General features: G+C 40.8%; 1 protein-coding gene across 4 annotated transcripts in view; it reads left to right on the top strand.

Annotated features, from left to right (window-relative positions):
- Positions 1 to 17,620, top strand: part of LOC139564666 (diacylglycerol kinase beta-like) — a 61,097-nt gene that overhangs the window by 6,223 nt on the left and 37,254 nt on the right. For 2 of the 4 annotated variants that reach the window (XM_071384388.1, XM_071384387.1), the window contains exons 3-13: positions 3,992 to 4,068; positions 4,436 to 4,456; positions 4,566 to 4,713; positions 5,382 to 5,531; positions 7,269 to 7,318; positions 11,731 to 11,805; positions 11,995 to 12,114; positions 16,073 to 16,190; positions 16,413 to 16,501; positions 16,763 to 16,879; positions 17,345 to 17,443. In XM_071384388.1, coding sequence (XP_071240489.1) covers positions 3,992 to 4,068; positions 4,436 to 4,456; positions 4,566 to 4,713; positions 5,382 to 5,531; positions 7,269 to 7,318; positions 11,731 to 11,805; positions 11,995 to 12,114; positions 16,073 to 16,190; positions 16,413 to 16,501; positions 16,763 to 16,879; positions 17,345 to 17,443 — 1,064 coding nt within the window. The remainder of the gene's footprint in view (positions 1 to 3,991; positions 4,069 to 4,435; positions 4,457 to 4,565; positions 4,714 to 5,381; positions 5,532 to 7,268; positions 7,319 to 11,730; positions 11,806 to 11,994; positions 12,115 to 16,072; positions 16,191 to 16,412; positions 16,502 to 16,762; positions 16,880 to 17,344; positions 17,444 to 17,620) is intronic. The other 2 variants (XM_071384389.1, XM_071384390.1) reach the window with 2 other exon arrangements.

The raw sequence follows: 17,620 nt of genomic DNA, 5'->3' as shown, positions 1-17,620 counted from the left end.
AAGTATTCAGGTTTTCGGGAAATGAAAAATTTGACTGTGCATGTTTTGAGAGATGTTTTTTCTTGCCTTCAGTGGGAATAGTGAGAAACACTGAAACTTTTCTTGCATTGGTTGTTTCCAGGATAACAATTAGGTTTAGTATCATTACTATTTTCTATATTTATTATATTTTGGTTTTAAAATGGTTTTCGGAAAAGGAAGGATTCTCAAAAGACTTCCCACATATCCACAACAATAAGAACTTCATCTCAGTGTGTTAGAGAAGACTAAAACAACAGAGCTAGTTTGAGCAGCAATAAGGACCCTAAATCTATATAGCGTCTTGACTGGAGGTTATTTTATTAGATATTCACAGACCTCAGTCCAAATCTAAATAATTAATGCTTTTTGCTTGAGATCTCTTCTGCAGGCAAAGGGTTTCACTTGGCCATGACATCTCTCTCGTTAATTGCTCTACACGTCTTGACAACATTGTTTCGCCAACTGTAAGCAGCTCTCCAGCCTTTACTGTCTCTGATTGGGATCGATTTTTCTTCTTCTGAAATGTTTACCAGGGGCGCAACTTTGGTTTTAGAAGTGGGGGGGACATAAGATCAGCTTTAATATTGCAGATAGATTGTGGCTTCCATCAATGTAATTGCCTGCATCATTTCCAATCCCCCATGTATTTTTTGTAAATATTTTCCATAAATGTATATATATATTTACCCAAAAAATATATGGGGATTGGAAATGATGCAGACAATTACATTGATGGAAGCCACAATCTATCTGCAATATTAAAGCTGATCTACCACCTAAAAAAAATCCAGCTCCACTATAATGTCGAAAGTCTGAGAAGAGACAGGGTACGGGACCGGGGGTAAATGAGAAAGAGTGAGGGACAGTGTGTGATAGAGAGATTTGGATAATCGTGTTTCAAATTGGCTCACAGCTAGTCATTATGCTCCCTGTGCAGCGAAAGGTTATAAAATATCCCATTCTCCGAGGTGCAACAATGGACCTTTCCACTTCTCCCTCCCTCCTTTTCAGTCCCTCCAGCTCACTTTAGCCCCCCCTCTTCTCATTAAAAGGTGAAATGAGCTCTATTGCACACTTTCCTCACTTCACATACTGCATGAGCACCAATACTCTACAGTCTACTTCACTGCAGTTATGATTTCATAATCAGAGACGATTATTAGAATGGATTTTTTTGCTCAGTGATATTGCGGTGTGTATTTTCCCAGGTGCTGTGTAAAAGAACATTGATGTGACATGCATTTTGGCCTAAAGTAACCTACGCTAAGTAATTTCCTTTTATGTGTTAGCATTAGGATGACAACTTGACAGTTTTTTGACCATGTAGAGGAGTGATAAGAAAACAGTGCACGAGTTAATACTTTTTAATTTATTTTTGGTGGGTTTATCACACAGGCACCCAGTCACACATTTCATGGTTTCACGTGGTCATCCTTCCAAATCTAGTCTTGTTGCTCCAGAAGCTACAATGAATGAAATGAATGAATTAATGACATTTTATTTTTGTGTCAAATCTCCAATTGGCAACCCGTCCCTTATGGGATTAATTGACACATAAACAAACATTACAATAATTCACTGTGTTAATTAAATGTTAATTATTCTTCTGGCGTTCTCCGTATGCACATCACATAAAGAATGAAAGAAACATTTTAAAAAGTAAATTAATAAATAATAGTAAATAAGGTAATCCAAAGAATAATTATATCCATAGAGCAGTAAGATAATATACAATAATATATACATACATACATACACACTGCATATATGCCTACATACATACATACATACATACATACATACATACATACAGTTGAAGTCAGAAGTTTACATACACCTTAGTCAAATACATTTAAAGTATTTTTCACAATTCCTGACATTTAATCTTAGTAAAAATTCCCTGTCTTAGGTCAGTTACGGATCACCACTTTATTAAAAAAATGTGAAATGTCAGAATAATAGTAGAGAGAATGATTTATTTCAGCTTTTATTTCTTTCATCACATTCCCAGTGGGTCAGAAGTTTACATACGCTCAATTAATATTTGGTAGCATTGCCTTTAAATTGTTTAACTTGGGTCAAACGTTTCGTGTAGCCTTCCACAAGCTTCCCACAATAAGTTGGGTGAATTTTGGCCCATTCCTCCTGACAGAGCTGGTGTAACTGAGTCAGGTTTGTAGGCCTCCTTGCTCGCGCACGCTTTTTCAGTTCTGCCCACAAAGTTTCTATAGCGTTGAGGTCAGGGCTTTGTGATGGCCACTCCAATACCTTGACTTTGTTGTCTTTAAGCCATTTTCCACAACTTTGGAAGTATGCTTGGGGTCATTGTCCATTTGGAAGACCCATTTGCGACCAAGCTTTAACTTCCTGACTGATGTCTTGAGATGTTGCTTCAATATATCAACATAATTTTCCATCCTCATGATACCATCTATTTTGTGAAGAGCACCAGTCTCTCCTGCAGCAAAGCACCCCCACAACATGATGCTGCCACCCCCATGCTTCACGGTTGGGATGGTGTTCTTCAGCTTGCAAGCCTCACCCTTTTTCCTCCAAACATAACGATGGTCATTATGGCCAAACAGTTCTATTTTTGTTTCATCCGACCAGAGGACATTTCTCCAAAAAGTACAATCTTTGTCCCCATGTGCAGTTGCAAACCGTAGTCTGGCTTTTTTATGGCGGTTTTGGAGCAGTGGCTTCTTCCTTGCTGTGCGACCTTTCAGGTTATGTCGATATAGGACTCATTTTACTGTGGATATAGATACTTTTGTACCTGTTTCCTTCAGCATCTTCACAAAGTCCTTTGCTGTTGTTCTGGGATTGATTTGCACTTTTCGCACCAAAGTACGTTCATCTCTAGGAGACAGAACGCGTCTCCTTCCTGAGCGGTATGACGGCTGCATGGTCCCATGGTGTTTATACTTGCATACTGTTGTTTGTACAGATGAATGTGGTACCTTCAGGCGTTTGGTAATTGCTCCCAAGGATGAACCAGACTTGTGGAGGTCTACAATTTTTTTTCTGAGGTCTTGGCTGATATCATTTGATTTTCCCATGATGTCAAGCAAAGAGGCACTGAGTTTGAAGGTAGGCCTTGAAATACATCCACAGGTACACCTCCAATTGACTCAAGTTATGTCAATTAGTCTATCTGAAACTTCTAAAGCCATGACATAATTTTCTGGAATTTCCAAGGCTGTTTAAAGGCACAGTCAATTTAGTGAAGTAAACTTCTGACCCACTGGAATTGTGATACAGTGAGTTATAAGTGAAATATTCTGTCTGTAAACAATTTTGGGAAATATTACTTGTGTCATCAACAAAGTAGATGTCCTAACTGACTTGCCAAAACTGGAGTTTGTTTACAAGAAGTTTGTGGAGTGGTTGAAAAACAAGTTTTAATGATTCCAACCTAAGTGTATGTAAACTTCCGACTTCAACTGTACATACCATATTCAGACAAATAAATACAGAAAAAAAAGAAACAGAAGTCACTTGAACCCAGTCTGACACAAAGAGAAGATTCATACGGTTGACAAGCCTATACACAATCTATATACACACACCATTATCCACTACAAATACCATAATGGAAGAGCTAGAATAATATAATAAAACAATGTCTACACCAGGGGCCCAAATGGACCAGTCCTGCCAGGACACTCCTGGGGCTAAACTCCCATAGTTTGAAAATACAGGAAGAGATCTTGACAGGAACCAGACCAAACGGACAAGGCAGAGGAGTCTAACCTGCTACCCGTTCCAAAGTCTGGTGATTCCCCCTGTGATTTTGATGCGGTCTGGTGGGTGTCAGATCTGATTTCTCCTGAGTTGTAGACTGAACCTTTTTAAAGACTCTTAGATGAGATCTCGCAGTGGGATCTCCCTTCACGGACATGATGATATCAATTGCTATTTAATGGGAAGTCTTTATGGTTATAACATGTGCGGAATGTTTTTCTTTTAGACTCAACCAAGAAGCTGAAAGATGTGCTGCAGGAGTTCCATGGAGATGGAGTGTTGGCGAAATATAACCCAGAGGAGGTAGTCTTTCTTTCCATAAGACACTGTTCTGACTGTTCTGGTAGTGATGTGGCATCATTAGCATTGCATGAACCATTGCAGAACTACTGTGAGGCTTCTTCGTAATGTAGAACACTACCATCACTTCAGACTTGCTACCAATTCTTGGTCATTTTGATATCAACAACATTCAACAATGTTATCAGTCTATATTCACCTCAAACCAATATCTTTGTACGTTTTGGCATTTGAAATGAAGAGGCACTACTTACTTTGGTTATAGAGGGGATGCTGAAAATGTCACACCAGCTTTTCAGGATATGAGTAACTGACTTTTTAAAAGTTTGATTTATTGAGATGCCCAATGTCTTTATTCAATGCTGCATAGAAGCAAGACATACTCAATCAGGTAATGTAATTCCTTGTTCTCCCAGGCATGATATGGTAATGATATGGTTATTAAATCTCCCCTCATGGGAATTATACCAACCAGGATCATGTTCTGTGTCTTGTTTCAGGAGATTGACTTTGAAGGCTTCAAGGTCTTCATGCAGACGTTTCTGGAGAGCGAGCTGGCGGAGGAGTTCTGTCAACACCTCTTCTTATCATTCAGTAACAAGGGACCAAAACCCAGCCCCTCTTCCATAGACAAGCCCAGAGTTACTGGTAAGACCCTGCACTTCAGCTATAACCTTCAGATGATGTCCCTAAGAGGCAAAGTAGCTTTTATATTGTCTGTGTGCGCTGTTACTGAATTTCTAAAGCTACTTTGCCCCTTAAGGACCACCGCACCTTCACTTCAGACACAAACAAAGCAACAGATCAAGAAGGCATAGAAACTATGACCTCAGCAGCAGACAAACAATCTTTCTAACATCAAATAAAAGCCTAAAGTTGTTTAGGTCTGCTTTAGTTTGTACTCCTACCACAAAGAGCAGTGTCACTGGGTGATACTGTTGTAATTGGTTCAGTATTGTTAACTCTGTCGTCAGACCACCCCAGATTGCCTTGTTGTCGTGGACTGTAGCTTACAGGCAAGTCATTGAGTGCAGCATTTGTAGCATCAGCTTGTACTTTTTCACAAAATGTCCAAACTGTACGTGTCCTGAGGTACTAACTACAATCTTCACAAACTAAAACTTTGCTGTCTAGTCAACATTTACTACCGTAATATTGGCAAAAACTACACCTATATATCATCTGCAATCAATTTCACAACATGAATTTCGATTTATTGGTAGACAGTTTGAGGTTGACATTAGAGGCATAAGCTCAGCAATGATCATAACCGGCCTACATTTTGACCTTCTTCTCCGGCCTTCTTCTCTCTGCAGGCCTCAAGTTGATCAAAGGGAACTCGACCCCTCTGAAGGTGCCCCCTCTACCCAGGACTCTGCCCAGACCTCTAGGCATGGTTCAACTGAAGGACATCGTCTGCTACCTCTCACTGCTGGAGGGTGGCCGACCCGAGGACAAACTGGAGTGTGAGGACTAATTATTATTTTTCCTCTGAAAGGGGAATATACTGCAGCTCCTTTGGCTATAAAGCAGAATTGGGATTTACAGAAAAATAATATTATTTTGGGGTTTACCCATGAGAATAATGACATTTGTGTACCGTAAATACAAACACTCATAGCCAAACAAGTTAGAGCTTCATCCCAATACACTGCTATACATTTCCCATTACCTAAGCAGGAGCAGCAGGTTACCCTTTTCACTGTAGTCTACTTGAATCATTATGTTTACTGAAAGCCCTTATTAGCGTTGCCATGGTATCTCTTTATTCTACTTAAACTTTAGATGTGTACTTATTTATTTATGACATTATATTAGATAATTGAACATCAGACTTTTTATGTGTTCTTATAATTCTCATCCAACTGCTGAATAATTGAAGAGCAGAGCCGTTCATTAAAAATTAAGTGTTTTAATAATTTAGCAGGTCTGGCCCAGGGAGCACATCATTGGTTTAGCCTTGGATGCTACAGTATCTCTCCTTGTAGAGAATCCCACTCTACCCCTCCTTCCGTCTAGCCTCGCTGATGTTTTGGGGTGCTAAACAGGGCCCTCTGCTGGTTCTTCTAAGAATGACTGGTTTCAATTTAAACTTACAGTGCATTCACTTTAGCTGCTATATCTGTAGGTCTACATACGTTGCGCAAAGTCAGGGAATGCATGGCAAAAAGAGAAACATCGAAAAAGTGAGTATTGATCATCATCAGCAGCAAGCTAAATTCCCTAGGTTCTGTATGACTGAGGAAATATACCTTATGTCACTACAGTGGATTCAGTAAAAGTTACTGCAACTAGTACTAGTTCAGCTTTGAAGAGCAGGTGAGGACAACGACAGAGAACAGTCTTTATACTGTAGGTTCATATGGTTAGACAACTTAGCTCTATGCTTTTTTTTTGAGTGACTCGACTGTATGCTATTCCTCCCATCTCTCTACACACCATCACCTTCCTGTGGCCACGTTGGATTACCACCACAAACACCTTCCCAGCTCCAGCAGAGTTCCCAATCCTCCAGGCATCTACCTCACTTCCCCTTCCTCCTGACCGCACCACAGCAGGAAGCTGTCAATTAGCTCCTAATTAGTGTCTGACAAACAGCAGCTTGACGTCAACCCCATATGAAATGAACAACCCCCCTCTTCGAGTCCTTAGTGAACTCACCGGCTCACCCTCCTCAATCCAGCTGGGTTTGTCACGAGCCGCACCACTACTGATATTGGGGGAGGGGGTAGCGTCTTGCTGAGACTGGGCTAAAAACACTTTTCCACGTATTGGGAACAGCCATTAGTATGTAAATTACTTGGGGCAGAGGAGAGTGTTGTCATGATTATATTACTATAGAACTGGTGTGTGTGTGTGTATCTCTGTCAGTCACTCTTGTATTGGATAGCCAATCACTGTTCTGGTGAGGGAGCTGTCTGTTTCCATGGTGATGGTGTTGAGTGGTGGCTGGGGGCTAGTGGAGGAACCAATCAGACTTCAACACTGAGATGCTAAGAACACTTTTATATGGGGAAACATTGCTTTGAATTGATGGGAGTGCAATAGCTGATTGTACCCTTAAACTAAAGGAAGTTTTAGTTCTTCAACATAGTAAAGTGCATCCATGAAACTAAATTGGTAGTAAAAATGTGTCTCAATGACATCTATTGCATCTCAAACACCAATTGATACTCATAAATGTTTGATCTCTTTCTTCACAGTTATGTTTCGTCTCTATGATACAGATGGGAATGGGTCTCTGGATAGTTCGGTAATCATTTTTCCCTCTTCATACATATTCAAAAAAATGCCAAACAAATTGTTTGAACACAGCCTTACATGAAACATCATCTTTGTTATTTGCTAAAGCCTATACCAGAGCCATGTTTGGTTCTGTCCTATACACGCCATGTTATTTACTGTACTGAAAAATGATTGCTGCTGCAACCTGAACTCAAGGGTAGATTTAACATAGTAAATGGAAATCCGTGACACTCCAATTAGAATGATATGTTACGTATGGTATGGTACGTATTAATTTGTGGATGTATGTCATCCATTTTGCATGATATGTTACACATTTGCAAAACGTGTGATATGTTACGAATTCCAATTTGTTGTGGTTACCATTAGCTAGGTGGCTAACGCTAACTTTAGCTAGGTGGCTACCATTAGCTAGGCTCGGGGTTAGGGTGACCAGATTTCTGAAATAAAAACCGGGGACATTTCCAGTTCGACAGTCAATATATCATTAAAATATCCAATGTTATTATCTATGAAATTAAAAAGGGGGACAATTCCGGTTTCATGTATTTAGTCTAACAGGCACACTGTGATAGAGAAAACAACTATATTACAGAAACACTACAGACAAGACAGAACTGTCCGATCTGAACAGCCATTCCTGGTCCTGGTAGTCTGGGTAGAATACGAGCAGAAGAAAACATGAGCAAAATTGAAAAAACAGACAATAGTATATGTGAAATACTTAACAACATAATAAAGAAATAAAATGATGATGAGATTGGTAACTACATAATATACTTATACCAACCTAATCTGTATATTTCTCAGAAGAAGGTATTTTCTTCAGGATTGCTCTGTCTTTGGCCAGCTTCTCCATGAACTCCTGGCGCAGGGGAGGTTGAAGTTTGTCTTCACAATAAGCATGGCCTTGATGGTAGGAACAGTGAACCTATTTCTTGCTGCTGTCCATATACCATTCATTTGGGAGAACACTCTCTCGACTGGTGCATTACTTCCAGGTAAGCACATGACAACAGATGCTAATCAGCCAGGTTAGTGTGTGGGATGTCATTCTCTTTGAAGTGGGTAACCACCGTGCTCCATCTCTGACTAAGAAGTGTCTCAGATGTTTTCCATTCTTCAAGAGATCCCCCCTTTATGAACTCTTGCAGGCCAGTAACCTCGTCAAACAATGCATCCTCATTGATGGTCACATTGGGGCATTTTTCCTGCAGTGTGCCTGCTGCCTTCTGGATCTCTTCATGCTGAGGTTGCCTTTTTAACAGGAGACAATGTACATCTTTTAGGTTATCTGTGTGCTTTCCCCATCCTTGCAAGTAGTTCACAGCCGTAGTGAAGAACGATTGGGATGTTTTGAGAAAGCTCTCCTTAGACTTTGCTTAATTTTCCTCTAGCTCTCTCAGAAGTCCTCTGACCAAAACTGGAATGAAGTTCTCATCACATCTTGCAGTCAATTTTGCCTCAACGTTTCTCAGGATTGCAGCTGACTCCACAACACAGCGGTCCTGGCCTCCAAGCATCTTGATCGTGTCACTGAATACGGTCAGGTTTCCATGGGCAAAGGCCAGGCAAAGTTCAGTCAGTGGATCTTCGAACATTGTTCGCAGGACAACAGGGCATTTGTCTTCAGAAAGAAAAAAGGATTTCAATGGCACATACATTTTCAGCACTCTTTCTAGAGCAGGGAGCATGGACAGCCAGCGAACATTGCTGTGTCCTAAAATGTTATGGTACTCCTGGCCAACAAACTCACAAAAGCTCTTCAGTCTTTCTACTCTGACGGTGAAAATATGAAAATATCTTTGTGAGCAGGTACTCAACATCAAGGGGAATCATATCCAAAGCTGTTCTGGCCGTGTTATGAATGATGTGGGCAGGACAACCTAAACCAATCACCTCCCGCAGCAGAGCATTTTTAACTTCCGATATGGACATTGACCCTCCCCAGCCTATTCAGTCCTCCAAAGTTGGTATTTGTGTTGTCGGCAGAGAATGCCACGACTTTGTTTTCCAGGTAAAAAATTGGGATGACCACTAGGACCTCAACTGCAATTTCCTCTGCTGTTCCCCTTTCAATTCAACAAAACCAAGCAGTTTTGTTACCACAGATGTGCTGCCATCATATATCTTACAATATCTGACTACTATTAGCAGCAGCTTTACATGTCCATGATTGGACGCATCAATGGACAGGGACACAAATTCAACCTGGTCTAGGTCCTGTGTTACCAAAGTAGTTGCCCATGGTGCTAACACGTTACTCACTATGGCTTCACATTTTGTCCTAGCACATGTAAACTTTGACTCATAAAGCTTCCGTGTCAGTTGTGCTGTGCAGTCCATAGATCTGTAACTATGATTGTGTCACATAGTGTGGTATGCAAAGACACCCTCCTGCACAACTAAATCATATTCTTCTTGGGAAGGTTCTACCTTCTTGAAGAATGTGGTGACAGAAGGCACAGGCAATCAGAGAGGCCTTATTCTTTTTCGTCTGTTGATGTTCTACCACTGCCGTTCTTCCCCCGCTGCCAATTGAAAGAGAGGAATTACAAAGGGTGCAGTGAACCATTCTATCGTCTTGACCTGAGCGTATAAATGGAAATTATCTCATCATGTTGTCATTAAAATGACATTTCCGTTTCTTGGAAACAGTCATTGTACCTCCTCTGTCTGCTCTTCTTCACTCTCCTTGTGTCACTCTTCTTACTCTCTTAAATTTTTCTTCTACTCCAATCTTTCTCCTCCTCTTTTCTTCACTCGTCTTCCTTATCTTTCTTCCTTTCCTTCTCTTTACCTTTCCACCTCACTCTTCTACACTCTCCTCGCTTCACTCTTTTTACTCCCTTCATTTTTCATTCTCACTCTCTTCTCCTTCCTCTCCAATCTTTAATAATAAATAGTACACTATTAGATCAAATACTTTGGTTAACAGATTCCCATTGCTTGCCTCATTTTTGTATTTTATCTTAAAAACATTGTTTGGAATAATACATTGGCAGGCTCTGTAACCATATATTTACCTTTCCTCCTCTGTCTCCTTCACTCTTCTTCCTATCCAGTCTTCCTCCTCTCCTTCCTCTCCACTCTCTAACAGAAAACATTATGCTAATGTTGTCCATGAAAATGTCTAAATATATTTTCACAATACTTATTATAATGCAAACCATTAAAATTGTAATCAACAAATAAATATTCTAATAATTCATGGTGCATTATCTTAATTATCTTATCAAAATAGCCCGTCCACTGCATGTTTACATGTGAATCTTTTAAAACCTAGCTACCAGTAGTTACCTAACCTAACTAGCTAACTTAGTCTACATAGCTAACGTTAGCTAGCATAACCTATTTAAAACCGTATAGAGCAGATCATCTATCTATATAATAAAATGTGACATTATTACATCACTAGGTAGTATCTCAAACGATTGTAACTTACCTGGCTTGAAAAGACGTTTGTGGTGATGTTGTGGATTCATATGACACTTGCTAGTTTCTGGCTGAGTTTTCCACAACAGTTTTCTCCAAAACAAGCGCTAGCAAGAAGAAGAAGAAGAGTGAATGAAGCTGCTATAGCGAGCAGGAGTTAAGGTTAGAGTTAAGAGTCAGGTTAAGGTTAGGGTTAGGGGAAGGGTTAGCTAACATGCTTGTAGTTGCAAAGTAGCTAAAAAGTAGCAAGTAACATTAGTTGTAAATTTGCTGATTAGCTAAAATGCTAAAGTTGTCTGTGATGAGATTCTAACACGCAATCCTTTTGGGTTGCTAGACGTTCGTGTTATAAGTCTACCCATCCAACCCAACCAACCACCCTGCTTTCGTTTTTGCCTTAAGTAACCTTCTGTCTTATGTAACTATACCAAACATAACATATCATACTAATTTGAGTGTCCCAGATTTATTTTACTATGTTACGTCTAGTCTATGAGACCACGCTGGGTACAATGGTACATGATAGCTACCTAATGTTCTATAAATACAATTCTGCAGTAGAGGACCTTCTGGAAATCTGAATTTTACCTTAATCTCATTCTAACCATGACACTGACATATGGAAATGTAGAATATCTTGTACAATATAATCTAGAGTAACATTACACAAGCCCTCTAAAAAGCTTGGGCTTGTTACGGAGGAGCAGGCGGGTAAATGTCTCATGTTCATTGCTCTGGTCTGCATGTGATGACTCTCCACTAGACGATAATTGCCCTCCCGTAGGGCAACCATTGTAATTAAAGTCATCAAGCCTGTATCAGTTTTCAAGCTGCTTTTGCTGTGCATTGTACCACTCTCTTTTGGAGAGAGAAGATTGTACCAACTGACCATTACATGCTGTTCATCAGTCTAAAACCATCAATTGAAGAATGGCTATTGTACCATAGATATATTTTGACGCAAGATTTGTTTTCCACTTCTAGGAACTGGAGCACATCATCTCTCAAATGATGCATGTTGCTGAGTACTTGGAATGGGATGTGACAGAACTGAAGCCGGTAAAATACATATTTTTTCATAAACATTTAATATACTGCAGATCCATAGACATAAAGCTCTAGGGCCCCCTAGTTTCAGATATATGAACAATATTCTTTTTATTTTTTTTTGTATAGCTTGAATGAGGGTGTCATATATAATCTGTGTTGACAGATCCCACTGTACTGTCTCTGATTGGTTGTGAGTAGATTCTGCAGGAGATGATGCAGGAGATTGACTATGACCATGACGGCACAGTGTCTCTGGAGGAGTGGATCCAGGGAGGCAGTACGACCATCCCCCTGTTGGTACTACTGGGCCTAGAGACGGTGAGTGTTTTACCTAAACATCATCACTGTTTTTACTTTCAATGGCAGATTTTCTAGACCGGAGCCAAGCGATTCTCTATGTATGGCTCTGAAGTATTCAGTTCTGGTCCTGGATGCACTAGTGGTTCAGGGGGGGGGGGGGGGGGTATGGGCAGTGCCCCTGTGACAACAATTTTGGACCCCCTTGTGGCCCCCCTAAATGTGGAGTATGAAATATTTTTTACATAACACATTTTTGCTATCGTTCTTTTTTTACATCCGTTATTAGACAGTTGCAACGATGATGATATTGAACATGGTCTTTTGCCTGCTAATGCCTGCAATGCAGTGAAGAAAACGATATGACAACAATAACGTCTAATGTAACTGGCCCCTCTAACAGTACAACTGGCCCCAGCTTGGCCCCCCCAGTTGAAATGGTTTAGAACCGCCACTGCCTGGATGGCCAGAGTGTGTGCAGGATTTAGTTCAAGCTCAGTTTACCTGGTAAACTGATTTAGTTCAAGCTCAGACTACCTGGCATGATGACTCCTTGCTGTCCCCAGTCCACCTGGCCGTGCTGCTGCTCCAGTTTCAACTGTTCTGCCTGCGGCTATGGAACCCTGACCTGTTCACCCGACGTGCTACCTGTCCCAGACCTGCTGTTTTCAACTCTCTAGAGACCGCAGGAGCGGTAGACATACTCTTAATGATCGGCTATGAAAAGCCAACTGACATTTACTCCTGAGGTGCTGACTTGCTGCACCCTCGACAACTACTGTGATTATTATTATTTGACCATGCTGGTCATTTATGAACATTTGAACATCTTGGCCATGTTCTGTTATAATCTCCACCCTGCACAGCCAGAAGAGGACTGGCCACCCCTCATAGCCTGGTTCCTCTCTAGGTTTCTTCCTAGGTTTTGGCCTTTCTAGGGAGTTTTTCCTAGCCACCGTGCTTTTACACCTGCATTGCTTGCTGTTTGGGGTTTTAGGCTGGGTTTCTGTACAGCACTTTGAGATATCAGCTGATGTAAGAAGGGCTATATAAATACATTTGATTGATGATTGATTTGATTTGATTTGAGTTACAGGGCCAATGCAGCCATTTTTATATCAATATCATATCTGGGAAACAATTAAGTACCTTACTGCAAAAGCTATTTCTCAAGCAAGAATTTAGCTAGGACTGTCTGGTAGTGGTCTGAAGGGAAACTGAAAACCAGCTGTTATTGGCAGGCAGGTTTGGAACTCTCTTTGTTATTGGTCTATTAACTTATTTACTGCCATTCATGCAAAAACTGCTGATTAGAAGATCCTGTGTAGATTGCATTTTCAACCAGCAACTGGGACGTTACACAAAATGGGTGCCTTTTGCATCCCTTTAATATTTTATGTAGGAATTGTGCACCAATATTGAATTTTAAAAGCATGTTATATTAAATGAAGTGCCTTTTAATATAAACCACATGAGGAATTCAATAAATCGTTTTTATATGAATCTCATTTCATTTTTTATATGAATAAAGGCTTGCTAAAGTGCCAAAATTCAGCATTTTCACATGTCCCTCCATCAACCCTGTGTCACTTCTATGAAGATTTCAATCTACTTAATCCAAAAAATTTATCAAAGTATCATTATTGTAAAGCCCTAGTTATTTTTGTTGCTTTGACAAAGTAATCTCTGAAGATGATGATTTTTCTTTCATGTGATTAGTGATTCATTTACGTATGTCCCTCATTTTCAGGAGAAACCTGTTGCGTGAACTGAACTCTTGTTTCAATATGGTGAAACTACTCCTTTGAAAATATTTTTTTCTAAAGAAACATTGAACATCAAATAGTCAGATCATAGTGTACAAGCAGGTGAGCTGGTTCTACTCTTTTTGGCTATTTTCTGGTGTTTTGTGGTAGAAAACGGAGCTGGTCGGACATAACACATCAACCCAGGCTAGAAATAAAATCAAATTTTATTTGTCACATGCACATGGTTAGCAGATGTTAATGCGAGTGTAGCGAAATGCTTATGCTTCTAGTTCTGACAATGCAGTAATAACCAACGAGTAATCTAACGTAACAATTTCACAACAACTACCTTATACACACAAGTGTAAAGGGATGAAGAATATGTACATAAAAATATATGAATGAGTGATGGTACAGAACGGCATAGGCAAGATGCAGTAGATGGTATAGAGTGCAGTATATACATATGAGATGAGTAATGTAGGGTATGTAAACATTATATTAAGTGGCATTGTTTAAAGTGGCTAGTGATACATTTTTTACATCAATTTTTCCATTATTGAAGTGGCTGGAGTTGAGTCAGTATGTTGGCAGCAGCCACTCAATGTTAGTGATGGCTGTTTAACAGTCTGATGGCCTTGAGATGGAAGCTGTTTTTCAGTCTCTCGGTCCCTGCTTTGATGCACCTGTACTGACCTCGCCTTCTGGATGATAGCGGGGTGAACAGGCAGTGGCTCGGGTGGTTGTTGTCCTTGATGATCTTTATGGCCTTCCTGTGACATCGGGTTGTGTAGGTGTCCTGGAGGGCAGGTAGTTTGCCCCCGGAGATGCGTTGTGCAGACCTCACGGTTGTGGGCGGAGCAGTTGCCGTACCAGGCGGTGATACAGCCCGACAGGAGGCTCTCGATGGTGCATCTTGTGCATCTTTTTGGTGACAAGCCGAATTTCTTCAGCCTCCTGAGGTTGAAGAGGCGCTGCTGCGCCTTCTTCACCACGCTGTCTGTGTCGGTGGACCAATTCAGTTTGTCCGTGATGTGTACGCCGAGGAACTTAAAACTTTCTACCCTCTCCACTACTGTCCCGTCGATGTGGATAGGGGGGTGCTCCCTCTGCTGTTTCCTGAAGTCCACGATCATCTCCTTTGTTTTGTTGATGTTTAGTGTCTCAAAGCACTTCATGATGACGGAAGTGAGTGCTACGGTGCGGTAGTCGTTTAGCTCAGTTACCTTAGCTTTCTTGGGAACAGGAACAATGGTGGCCCTCTTGAAGCATGTGGGAACAGCAGACTGGGATAAAGATTGATTGAATATGTCCGTAAACACACCAGCCAGCTGGTCTGCGCATGCTCTGAGGACGCGGCTGGGGATGCCGTCTGGGCCTGTAGCCTTGCGAGGGTTAACACGTTTAAATGTTTTACTCACGTCGGCTGCAGTGAAGGAGAGTCCGCAGGTTTTGGTAGTGGGCCATGTCAGTGGCACTGTATTGTCCTCAAAGCGAGCAAAGAAGTTGTTTAGTCTGTCTGGGAGCAAGACATCCTGGTCCGCGACGGGGCTGGCCAAACCGAGTCAAAGCCAGCTGTATTAGGCCAGCCTGATTCCTCATCCACCATAGTTGCTGGAACCGTGCTGGAAAGGACAATGTGGGAAAACAATATTTGAGCCAGCACAGCATGGTTGGGGTGGGCCCTATTGTGTGAATCAGGTACAAGGTCTGGACATTCCCACCACTGCCTAACTAGTCAATTGCTTCGTCAGATGGCACCACTGATGTCCTAGCTCTCTTTGTCCACTAGATGGAGTCATCTTTTCATTTTTTTGCTGCCTTTGATTTCAATGATCTTGAACAAGTCATCACTTATCACAGGCTAATGAGACAGTATCTTACAGTGACGTCAGACTGTCATTTTGCTGTGATTGACATAATAGATGACATGATTAATGACACAGGATTAAAGGGAAGAACCCAGGCAATCCTCCCCACTAAAGTTGATGGCTTTGGAGAACAGTTAAAAATTAGCTAAATCTTTCACATGGGCCACATTCAGTTGCCAAACGTTGTCGAACACTGCAGATCAAAATGCCACGAATAGAGCCGATGTGATTCCTTATTGTACATGTCAGAGAGGCATGTTTGTTTTACATGGCCTATTTATATCTGCCATATAACGAATAGCCCAACTATCAACCAGTCAATAATTAACCAATCAAACCAATCAATCATCTTTCCTTCAGAATGTGAAAGACGATGGGCAGCACGTGTGGAGACTGAAGCACTTCAACAAGCCGGCCTACTGTAACCTGTGTCTGAACATGCTTATAGGCCTGGGCAAGCAAGGGCTGTGCTGCTCATGTGAGTATGGTAACAGTAACAGTTGTTTCCTCATGTCTACTCTAATTTTTACCAATCATAAAAGGTTTATTCCATGCACTTTTTCATCATTAAGAAGGCATTTTTGTGATCCAAATCACCCTTCGAAAATGTGGATCTCCAACCTCAATTTAATGTTTGCTATTTTTACTTGTTTTTGTGATTTTTTTGTTGTTGTCAAAATGTGTGTTCCACCTCTCCCAGTCTGCAAGTACACTGTCCATGAGCGCTGTGTGGCCCGTGCTCCTCCGTCGTGCATCAAAACCTACGTGAAGAGCAAGAAAAACACAGAGGTGCGTCCAATTGGAGTGTTTACTAATCGGCACGCTCGGATCAGTGATGCTCCACGGAGCTTAGATCCAGGGCCCCTTCCTCACTAATGGAATAAACAAGTCATTCTGATATTAAGCATAGCTAATTACAATATTTAGTCTGGTTTAAATACATGCCCAATACACAAACAACATTGTTACATATTTCTTACTATTATGGATTTCTCACTTGTTTGCTGTTCTGCTTTTCTCCTCTGTTTCTCTCTGTTTCTCGCTCCACAGGTGATGCACCATTTCTGGGTGGAGGGAAACTGCCCGACCAAGTGTGACAAGTGTCACAAAACCATTAAGTGTTACCAGGGTCTGACTGGGCTTCACTGTGTGTGGTGCCAAATCACGGTACCCCTCCCCCCCGAGGAGAATCAGCCACCTCCTCATTATTTTCCACAGTTTCTTGCTGTTTATGATTTAGTTTTTGCACCTTTTATCCAAGGCCTCTCACTTTACCAATTTACACCAAGTAACAGTTATTTCCAGTATTCTGCTAATGGAAAATAAACCACAGTTAAAATGTGTTTTGATATCAGTCTTTTTAAAATAAACCCAATGTTAGGAGTTGTGTTTTTGTAAATTACACAACATGCTCTTGCTTTTTACTCAACAGCACTTGGTGTTTAGCTAAAAACAATTCTACATAGCTATAACTGAATTTTATATTTTATGGCCCCCATACATTTTAAAGGAACTGAACTCTAATATCAAATTACAAATGACAATCAAATGAAAGGTAACATTGAATAATATGTTATGATCTTGAATGTCACCCTAATACTAATATGGTTGTAATTGATTCCCCTCATCCAGCTTCATAATAAGTGTGCCTCCCATGTGAAACCTGAGTGTGACTGTGGACCACTGAAGGACCATGTCCTGCCCCCCAACACAATCTGTCCTGTCATACTGGTGAATTTAACTTTCAAAACGATACCATATTCTGCTTATATACAAATTTACCACAGAATAGCTTTATGAAAAGATATGTATATTTCCTCATACATAGATCACAGTTTCCCATATTTTTGATAACGTGTATTAGATTGTTTTCAAGATGCCCATTTCTACTGTCTGCACTTTGACCCC

Source organism: Salvelinus alpinus, chromosome 35 (genome assembly GCF_045679555.1).
Source record: "Salvelinus alpinus chromosome 35, SLU_Salpinus.1, whole genome shotgun sequence".
Taxonomy (NCBI): domain Eukaryota; kingdom Metazoa; phylum Chordata; class Actinopteri; order Salmoniformes; family Salmonidae; genus Salvelinus; species Salvelinus alpinus.
Note: the sequence above shows the minus strand (reverse complement) of the source record. Positions and strands in the feature narration are given on the sequence as shown.